This window comes from Seriola dumerili, unplaced genomic scaffold (assembly GCF_002260705.1).
Source record: "Seriola dumerili isolate Sdu_G_001 unplaced genomic scaffold, Sdu_1.0 BDQW01000052.1, whole genome shotgun sequence".
Taxonomy (NCBI): Eukaryota; Metazoa; Chordata; class Actinopteri; order Carangiformes; family Carangidae; genus Seriola; species Seriola dumerili.
The window spans coordinates 22,135,884-22,145,793 of record NW_019174307.1 but is presented as its reverse complement, the minus strand read 5'-3'; the positions used below and the strand labels follow the sequence as shown (position 1 = coordinate 22,145,793).

The following is a 9,910-nucleotide window of genomic DNA, read 5'->3' as shown; positions in this document are numbered from 1 at the left end:
ACGCAAATCTCACACACGCACAGTGATACACTTTTTTAAATTTAATTGCAAGAAACATCTGAGATTATAAATGCATTATTCTGATTACTTTCTGTAAGTTTGTCACTGGTAATGGATAAAACAGTGGAGCTTTATGAGGAAAGCTGATTGCTCCCTGTTGAATCACTGACCACCACCTTTCAGTTTAGCCAGCGTCAGTTTCACTACCAGTGAGTCACATGCAACAGTTTCATTTCACAAATAGTTCTGTGACTGGGCCGTCTACTGTACTACAACAGAAATCTGTGACTCACAAGTCTACAACTTAAGTCCCATGGTTGAATCATTGTGTCTTGACATTGCACCACGAGGGTGAATAAACATCAGTGGAAAACGTGGTTTAATCCTTGACTGGGAAACTTCCCCCCCAATCCAATGAGATAAGATTTTTAGTAGACAGTTGTTGTTACATTAAAACCTAATTTTCATACTAGAAAAGCTTCAGCATAACATTTTTGTTTGTTTGTGCCTCCTGCAAGAAATGCCCCACAGACACCTGGAGCTGGAGATGCTTCACAATAATGTGAGGAAGAACTTCACCCTACTTGGCTGTAGCAGCAGCAGGGGCGGATCACAAAAACATCCAGACGAGGAAGTCTGCCAGCTGATTCACCTGCAAGACAGTTTCCATACAGCCTACAACAGCCCCATCACACAGGAACCAAGCCATCAGAAGGCCCGTAAAGAGAGGGTATGCAGTTCTCTGTATGTGTGTTAAACTGTTTCTAAAATTTCAAAAAAATCTGAATAACACATGATTTCTATTTTGAAGAGTTCACCACTGTCCCAGCTGAACGAAGAGGGGCCATCATGGCAGACGGCCAGTAGTATCAGCAGTACAGATGTGCAGGATCCAGCAGCCCTGGCCAGCTTCTCTCTGGACATGGAGCTGGAGCGATGCAGGCAGAGGGAGAAGACTGAGCTCAGGAGACAGTCAATGACACAAGGCCAGAGTGCAAACTTCACATATGCTGAAGTCAGTCCATCACGGTGAGGATGATTCCTACAGCTCACACAATACGTCATTTATTTTAGTGTAAACCCTTCCATCACCGTCTAATCTGTCTCATCTATTTTTCATTTACATTTTAGGTGTGGAAATTATACATTGTCATTGTGATTCATCACTTTGAAAACTGGTGTAAAACTAATGTGTAGATCAACTATAGAAAATCACATCCTACTACAAAAGATGTTTTATTTGTTTTAACTTAATCCCATAGTTCTGTTGTTTCCTTTTTGTAGTTAAGTAGCTTTTAGGTAATAAAGGTTGTAATGTGAGTGAACTTGGATATCAGCTGTTACATGTCTGTGAATGAGTTTTCACTTCAGTCTGTTTCATCTCATTGTATAATATGAAAACATATTTTTATCGGCAATGTTGTTTCATGTTACAGGTCAACAATTGAATACGAGTCTCCCGAGTACTACAGCTTTGACAGCGCTGAAAGGAATGGTGGAGAGGATAATAACAGGAGCATGGAACAGGTGAACTGTCCTCTGGGCCCAGTTGAGAAAAGCAGCACAATAGAAGGGTGTCAGGATTACATGGCCTGTGGAAATGAGTCCACTGTCGACAATAATGAAGCCAGTTTAAGCTTAGACAATCAGAGTGACAACTTCCATAGCATCATGGAGGACGATAAGAGCATCCTTGTCTGTCTGGCCGGCGAAGGACAGAAAGGTTCAGTCAGCACTAACAGTGAAGCGCTGGCAGACACCAGGGAGGATGTGAAGTCAGTTCAGTCTCACATGAAGATAAGCTCTTCAGAAAAGTACACCTCCCCCATGCCCGGCGTCCCCACGTGTGACATTATGGTCGGCACTGAGCTTACACCGTGTGCGTCAACTTTCACCCAATCTGAGGATCCAGAAACAGCTGACAAGAATGTCATCACTGAAGTCCACATGGCAGATCTGGACTACCTGGCTGAGGTGAGGCAGCTGAAACCAAACACCCACACGTCTTTATAGCAGCGCCAGAAAAATGTTAAACAGCCTCTTTTCAACCTTTTTCAGGAATTTATCAAAATCAGGAAAACTCAAGAAAAACTCAGAGAGCAAAAAGAGAAAATGAAAGGGTAAAGTATCAGATACACTGTAAACCTGTTAACATGAATATGTCTCCTGCTGTTCTGGGACTAATGTCTTTCATTATGTAATTTCTTCCAGTTCGGGTTGTAAATTGGTGAAGGAATGTGACTGTACCCAGCGTGCTCAGCGAGCAGAGCTGTGCCTCCTGGCCCTGCAGTACAGCATGTGCAGACAGCACTGCTGGAGACTCTATTATACCTCTGCTGAGGGAGGCCAGCTCACCGCAACACATGGAGATATAAATCAATATGGGTCAGTTGTTAACCTCTGCTTCAAAGGATCAAGGTTGCTCTTTCACTGCCACAGTTAATGCTTGTCAAACTCTAATGTAATATATTATCTAGGTAGATGTTTCTAATGCAGAAAGGAAGCCAGCAGTTTAGCTCCACATGTTTTAACTTTTATTATTCCTCCTTCTCTTTAGGCCAAAGGACCCTCCTGCAAACGTGTTAAGTGTCCTGCAGAAACTGGAATCTGACTGTAATCAGATGAGGGATAAGATCCTGGAAGGAGTTCCTCTGGAGCAACTTAAACCTCTGACCGTCGACTCTGAGAAGATAACGGCAGGAACAAGTTACATCCCTGCACAGGTAAGACTCGGCCTACTCACCCCATGATGTCAGAACACTTAAAACTGTTGGTGTCGTATATATTTTAACCACAGATGTCTGATGTTGTCCCTGTTTAGATCATCGGTGATGTGGTGGGAAATCTTCCTTCTTGGTATGTTAGAAACATACATGTGTCTATAATTCAGTTTCAACAGTTTAGCAGACGAGACATTTGACTTTGTAGATACTGTAACGTTGTCTTGTCTGATCCTAAGGAGCTGCATGAAACCACAGGAGTGTAATCCAGCAGGTGAGGAAAGTGGAGGTCCTAGTGATCAGAGCAGCAGTGGCTGCCAGGTACGTTCACAGAGGAACAAATCTTTGAGCAGCTTGTTGTTGCTTCATTTCTGCCACCTGGGCCCAATTTGGTGTTTAGTCCTCGTCAGTTTGAACAGGTGTAGTTTTCATTTGTTTTGCAGGACAGTCAGAAACAGGAAAAACAGGTCAAGAGGGACACCACCAGAGCAAGGAGAGCCAACACTCTTGTCCCCCCGGTTAGATATGCTAATCATGAAGAACACAAGCTGACTGAGAAGCAGACAAGTAAGCAAAAGCGTCTCTCTCTCGCTTTTAAATGATCACTTGGATCACACAGATTAAATCAAAGATTTGCCTTTTTTTTTGTGCGCGCACAGGTGCTGCATGCAAAGAGATCAACACGAGCGAGGCGTGGTACGATGCGGAAGAAGACTTTGAGTCTGCAGGACCTGCAGTAGCTGCTGAGACAGGACAGGACCCATCAGTGGTCACAAGTGATAGAACCGATGGTAGGTGGTCAGTGAATGTAGCTGTAGCTGTAAATGGTCGAGGACTTTGAATAAATTTTGGATCAGATCCTCAGTGGTTGAATTTGTTGTAACCACAGAATCTGCCAGCGACGAGGCCAAGAGCTCAGCACTCTGTGTTTCCAACCTGCCCAGTAACGTGACGGAGGTGAGTTCAGTCTTTACAGTAGTACATGAGAGTGAACGCTGCTACTGTTGTGATATGCGAGTGAAGCACTTCAGATATTTCTCTTTTTTTTTTCTTTTAACTTTAATGTGTTGTATTATTCCATTGTAGCCAGCAGGGGGCAGCACAGGCTTTAACTGAAACTTTGTCTCTGCCAGAGTGACGTGATGCTGTGGTTTGAGAAATACTGTCCCTCTGAAGTTCGTTTCTCTGTTCCAGAGAACGGTGTGAGGTGAGCGACATGAGAATAACTGTCACTACAAATTCCTCACGACATTACTAGTTGTAAACTGTGTATTAGTTTAATGTGTTTTGTGTGAAGCAGTCACACGTGTTCTTCAGCTTTGACTATATTAAAACAACAACAATTTGCTTCCAAAACCGACTCACATGACTGTCCGTCTCGCTGGCTGCGTTCTGTAGAGTCGCCATAGTGATGGTAAGTGGCGCCCAATCTGCCGAGGCTGCAGTGAGAGGGCTGAATGGCCTCAGCGTGGAAGGCCACACTTTACATGTGGAGCACATCGACGGAGCTGCTGGTGGGAGTCGGAGCCAGGCTTCAGCCTCCGTCAGCGAGTCCTCACAAGACGCCACCAAACCACAACCGACCAAGCCCGACCTCAGCAGCACCCGGAGGAAGGTGAGAGTATGTAGCAGAAAAGTGGGTGTTGCTGAAGTGATGAAGTAACCCAGCAGGCATGGTGCATTCAATGTCAGGACATCGTCTAACCCCCGACGTCAGCTGGATGTTGAACACTGACGACAGCTGATGGTTGTGTTAAGTAACGAAATTACGTCTTCCAAGCGTCTCATGCCAGCGCCATCTTGTCATACAAAGATCAAAACCCAATGTCTGCCCTAACGTCACCGTGTCAGTTAACCAACCTTGGGTTTTTTACGTCAACCTGATTTTCATTTTCCAACCAAATTGTCTGTCTCCAGCGTCTCTTTGATGTTACATTGAAGAGTGGTGCCTGCTGGGAAAAATCCAGGCATCTTGGATTAGGCCTGTTGAAACTGTACATGTCGTCATCAGCTGCATCATGTTTAACTCTGCGTTTGGACCCGTCACACCCGTGTGTGTGTGTGTGTGTGTGTGTGTGTGTGTGTTGTACCCAGGGCCTCTGACAGCAAAATTAATTAGCAACTATTTTAATAATCAATTAATAGTGTATCCTGAAACTGAACAGCTGTATGTGGTTTTTTTAAGCTTTGGATTCGACTCGTTTCCTGCTCATCCTTTTGTCAGTAAAAACATTTCCTCTGTTCTCTCTCTAGCTGGCGTCTCTGCCGTCTCTGGGCTCCAGCTTCAAGCACAGGAAGGTGGTCAGCATCTCGCCCACGGCTAAGGGAACCTGTGTGCCCCAACACTACGGCACCATGGGCAGCTTCGACACCCTGATGGCGGAGCTGACGCAGCTCCACCCGGACGTCGGGAGGCAGAGGATCGTGGACGCCCTGATGGAGCTGAGGACCAAGCACCAGGGCGCCCTCAGCGGCCTGCCCCTCAGGACCATCAGGGAGATGACGTCTGAGCTTCTGACCTCGCCGCCGGCTGCCACACAGCTATGAGGAAGCAGGGCCCAGAACTGGAGAGTTGTTGGTGGATACCAGTGATTTGTTTTGTTAGAACAGCATCACAACCCCTCAGAAGCCACATATACCAAGGGAGGGGGAAGCAGCTAATCTGAAAGCAATCAGATTTAAGTTAACCTCATTTTAAAAAGTTACAATGGCCTTTTAAGAGTAGTTCTAAAGGTTTTGTTATAATTATCCATTGTTTGTAATTGTTATTGAAGTTTATTGTAGCTCTGTGGTTGCATACACTTGTATATGCAGCAGCTTTATTTGTATTTTACATCTGGTTTCAATAAAAAAAAAATATTGATGAGCATTTTATCACCTTTCCTCTGTGACGCCTTTTCATGCTTATGGATGATTGTGATCGTCAGGCAGCAGCCAGTGGGACAACCAGCGAGGCTCCTGCACCACAGTCCCAGGAGCCACCACTAGGTGTCCGAACCAACTGCAGGCGTCAACCACAGCACGGTGCCAACGGCTCAACAGAGCAACGAACGGGTTAATGTAAATCCCTGGTTGGGAATGGGCGGGGATTGCAGCTGGGACGCGAACCGGACAACCGAGCAAAGCAACACTCAATTCTGGAAAAGAAAGTCATTGTTGGAGTTGTGTGTGTGTGTGTGTGTGTATATGTGTTTATCTTTTCTTTTTTTTCTTTGTTGACGCGCTGCGTTTGCGCTTCTGCTTGACCTCTGCGCGTATTTGTCGACCGAAGTGAAGCCATGAAGCCGACCGAGAAGTTGTGGAGTCGCTGTCCGGTATGAGACGTGGAAGGCTGCAGAGGTGTCCACACAGACAAGACTCGGGACGACTGGAGTGCAAGAACCGGATCAACAGGACGGTGGCGTGGGGCGGTCGCTTTCTGCACACACTTAAAACAATGGAAAACTCCCTCTTTTCACACCGATCCGTCATTATGAGCAGAGACTAGGCGCTTCGCTGCAGCTGCGATGGTCTAAACCTAAACACACTTTACTGTGTTTACTGTGGACTGAATCCAAATGAGAGGTCTGATGGGAAAGAAATAAATTGTGTGTCTGCTGCGAATAGAGATAGGAATTTGTCTTTCTCCACTGAGCGTTGATGAGCACGCTGAGTGACACCATGTGGAGCCCGGGGACGTGGATGTGGCGAGCGGCTCTGTGCTGCGTGCTTCTGGAAACATTAACGCACACCGCCAGAGGTAGGACAAAGCTGGCTCGTCTGCTTCTGCAATAAATTCTCTCTCTTATCAGCCTGTCTTTTTCAGCAACAGCAACATCCCTCAGTCAGCCAGTGTTTGGGGTATACACACACACACACACAAACACACACACACCAGATATCACTGAACTGGTGCCACATGGAGGAGAGAGAAGCCAATGTTTATGTTTACTGAAGGTTTATAGGACAGTTGCAGTGGGGAGATGTTGATGCTACATATTTGTCTTGCATTGAAATGGCAGTGTTTTAAATATACACACACACACACACACACACACAGGCTTTAATATTAGATTTACATGACGGTCACCAAATGCCAACGATTCTGAAAATGTCCCCATCATACACTGACCAGGAAAACGCATGCATGCCTCCTTTGTGATGTGTAGTTGTTTGCACAGTGATGTTCTTGTTTTTCTGGCTGCAGTTTGTGTTTCTTTGTGCTGCATTTATATCGCGATATGTTGTAGAAATACTGGAAGCATCCTACAGTACAATGCACTCCCAATACAACACCACAAACTACAGCTTTTAAACGTTACCATAGAGCTGAATGACACAAATCTGAGACACACACACACACACACACACACACACACACACACACACACACACACACACACACACACACACACTGGCGACAGGAACTAAAATAATAATATTCTCAGAGAAAGTATTGGTTCAGGCTGCGTTAATGTGCACAGGCGTGTTTTTCTGCTGCCTAAATACATTGATGATAGTTTTTAATTTCAGTGTCAGCGCTGCAGCCTCTCTATTATCTTTTCCCCACCTTCCCTCAGGTCTCAACATGTGCATGAGTGGCAGCGCGACGTCCTGTGAAGAATGTCTCCTGATTCACCCCAGTTGTGCCTGGTGCGCACAAGAGGTATGGTTTCCCTGCTGCGTTACTCTCAGGATGCGTGAGTGCACGTTCAACTGTATCTTGTTTCCTCAGTTTAGAAAAGTAAAATGTTCGTGGTTGATCCATCCTTCAGGATTTTGGGAGGGGGCGGACTCTGAAGTCACGGTGCGATTTCAGTCACAACCTGCTGAGGAGGGGCTGCGAGGTTCGGTTCATCGAGTACCCGACCAGCACCATCGCGATCTTGCAGAACATGCCCCTGAGTTCTAAAGGGTCCGGGGCGAGCCAGTACGATGCCGTCCAGATTATGCCTCAGAAAATCTCCCTCAGCCTGCGGCCGGGTAAATATTACACAACCCTGAGAGAGGTTTAAAAACAAAAGAAAGGGTTTTCTAATGAATAATACAAAGCCTCAGCTGCATGTTTTCATGAGTCATCCAGCCAACGGATTCTCTCCACCTGCCCCATCCAGGAGACCAGACGTGGTTCGGAGTGCAGGTGCGGCAGGTGGAGGACTACCCGGTGGATCTCTACTACCTGATGGACCTGTCTCTTTCCATGAAAGACGACCTGGACACCATCCGTAACCTGGGCACCAAGTTGGCCCAGGAGATGGGAAAGCTCACCAGCAACTTCAGGCTGGGCTTCGGCACCTTTGTGGACAAAAACATATCCCCCTTCTCCTACACATCGCCCAAGTATCAAGAGAATCCATGCAGTGGGTGGGTAGTGGACACAGGGTTTACCGCATCTTTAAACTGGGATTGTTTGATGGCTTTTGGATTAGACAGAAGCAGCATGAGTGATGTTGAGGCGAAGAGCTGTTCTTTACTTGGCGTGAATGTGCCACAGCAGATGAAAAGGGAAATCCTGAAGTAATGATTCACTCTAAACCCACACACCTTGTTTTTTTCCACCTTCATGAATCATGTAGGGTCAGACGTCCTTCAGCTGCAAGACTGAGAGATATTTCATATTTGATAAAGCAGAGTGAAGAAGGCAGTTGTTCAAAATGGCCCCTGTCCTCGTCACGCTGCTCGGGTTGTTGTTGACGAGGACAAACTGAGAAGGAAACAGAACAGATAGAGGGGTAAAAAAAAAAAAAAAAAAAGCTGTGGCACACGATATTTGCCCCCGAGGTGAGACTGCACCGCACTAGCTCGCTGCCCGCCATCACGCATCACTTCACATCTAGGTTATGGCCTTGGTTGTGTGTGTGTGTGTGTGTGTGTGTGTGTGTGTGTGTGTCAGTCAAACACAGTCAAGCATGGCAGGGGAAATATTAAACCAACAGATGACAGCGTTTTGACCCCGAACAACCCTTCTCCCTTCCCTCATTGCTCACCCTGTTCATGCAACAGAAGGAAACATGTGAATCAGCTGGATCTTAAAGAACATCTGATTTAACTTTTTAAGCCTTTATCCAACTGAACTGAAACATCATTGACCCCTTAAAGTAAAGCCTCAACATGGCTTAAATAAATACAGACTGCTTTAGTTATTGACCTGATGTGACTTTCAGAGGAAATACCTGGATCTCTCTGTCGCCCTGCACAGATACAAACTGTTCCCCAACTGCGTCCCCACCTTCGGTTTCCGCCACATCCTCTCGCTGACGGACAAAGTGGACCGCTTCAACGAGGAGGTGCAGAAGCAGATGGTATCTCGCAACCGGGACGCACCAGAGGGCGGGTTCGACGCCATCCTGCAGGCAGCTGTTTGTAAGGTGCCTAATGTCTCATTTCTTAATTGTTTTTCTAACAGAAGCTTCCATTCCTCCGCGGTTTAGTAGTTTTATTCAGGGCGCTTTCTGAGAGTCTGCGAATGCTTCCTGTTAATGAACCCTGACTTGCTGTTTAGTGACGGCGCATATTTTGGTTTAGACGGAGGGGAAAGCTGCTGTGAAGCTACCGAGATGCCCCCGTGACAAGCATCTGGCCTATTTGCTTGTTAATTAAAAGCACCGTGGGGGATAAACAGGAAGTGCAGTCCGGTGCAGCTGGTTAAACATGAGGACGAGTCACTCGCAGGCCCAGTCGTATCCCTCCTCTCCAGATTTAATTGTCTTGTGCAGGGAGAGAATGACTCCCTGCAAGCAGCTCCTGCCTTGTAATTTACTCGGGCTACGCTATTTCAAACACACTGGTTAGGAGACTGGGCTGGGCCCGTCACGTCCGGAGGCCTCATCGATCCGGTTTCATTCTTAAACTTCTTCAGATCAAGGAAACTGACACAAATTAGACCCCGGCCCCCATTTGATAAGATTTTAGCTTTGAGATGTTTTATTGCAGAAAGTGTTTTGAAACCAAACAAAACAGTGAAACTTTCAGTCAGTGTGTTACTCACAGATGGAATTATAGTGAAAATAAATATTTCCCCTTTTTCCCGGGGAACGCTCGGAGGACGCCTGGGAAAGTCCTGCTGGACGTGATTTTAACTTCAGCTTCCTGTTTAAAATCATTGATCTAAAGTACCTTTATTTATTTATTTATTTATTTATTTATTTTTTAAATACACATGCCATGTCTGTGAGTTTCTGTCCTTCCAAGATAATCGTTTCCTTTTTTTT

At 46.0% G+C, this 9,910-nt stretch overlaps 2 protein-coding genes across 2 annotated transcripts in view; both read left to right on the top strand.

Moving 5' to 3' along the window:
- The first annotated feature begins 520 nt into the window (after window positions 1-520).
- rbm44 (RNA binding motif protein 44) lies at window positions 521-5,272 on the top strand. Its single transcript, XM_022740154.1, has 13 exons — window positions 521-730; window positions 812-1,029; window positions 1,437-1,974; window positions 2,059-2,120; window positions 2,558-2,723; window positions 2,822-2,856; window positions 2,960-3,041; window positions 3,164-3,287; window positions 3,380-3,511; window positions 3,610-3,677; window positions 3,854-3,927; window positions 4,119-4,335; window positions 4,974-5,272. The coding sequence occupies exons 1-13, from the start codon at window positions 521-523 to the stop codon at window positions 5,265-5,267; spliced, it is 2,220 nt and encodes a 739-aa protein (XP_022595875.1). The 3' UTR covers window positions 5,268-5,272.
- Window positions 5,273-5,865: 593 nt separating this feature from the next.
- The window catches only part of itgb5 (integrin subunit beta 5), a 46,130-nt gene continuing 42,085 nt past the window's right edge, over window positions 5,866-9,910 (top strand). Inside the window, exons 1-5 of the mRNA XM_022740609.1 lie at window positions 5,866-6,459; window positions 7,280-7,365; window positions 7,475-7,682; window positions 7,814-8,063; window positions 8,899-9,067. Of these exons, the coding sequence (XP_022596330.1) occupies window positions 6,360-6,459; window positions 7,280-7,365; window positions 7,475-7,682; window positions 7,814-8,063; window positions 8,899-9,067 (813 nt within the window). The 5' untranslated portion in view covers window positions 5,866-6,359. The remainder of the gene's footprint in view (window positions 6,460-7,279; window positions 7,366-7,474; window positions 7,683-7,813; window positions 8,064-8,898; window positions 9,068-9,910) is intronic.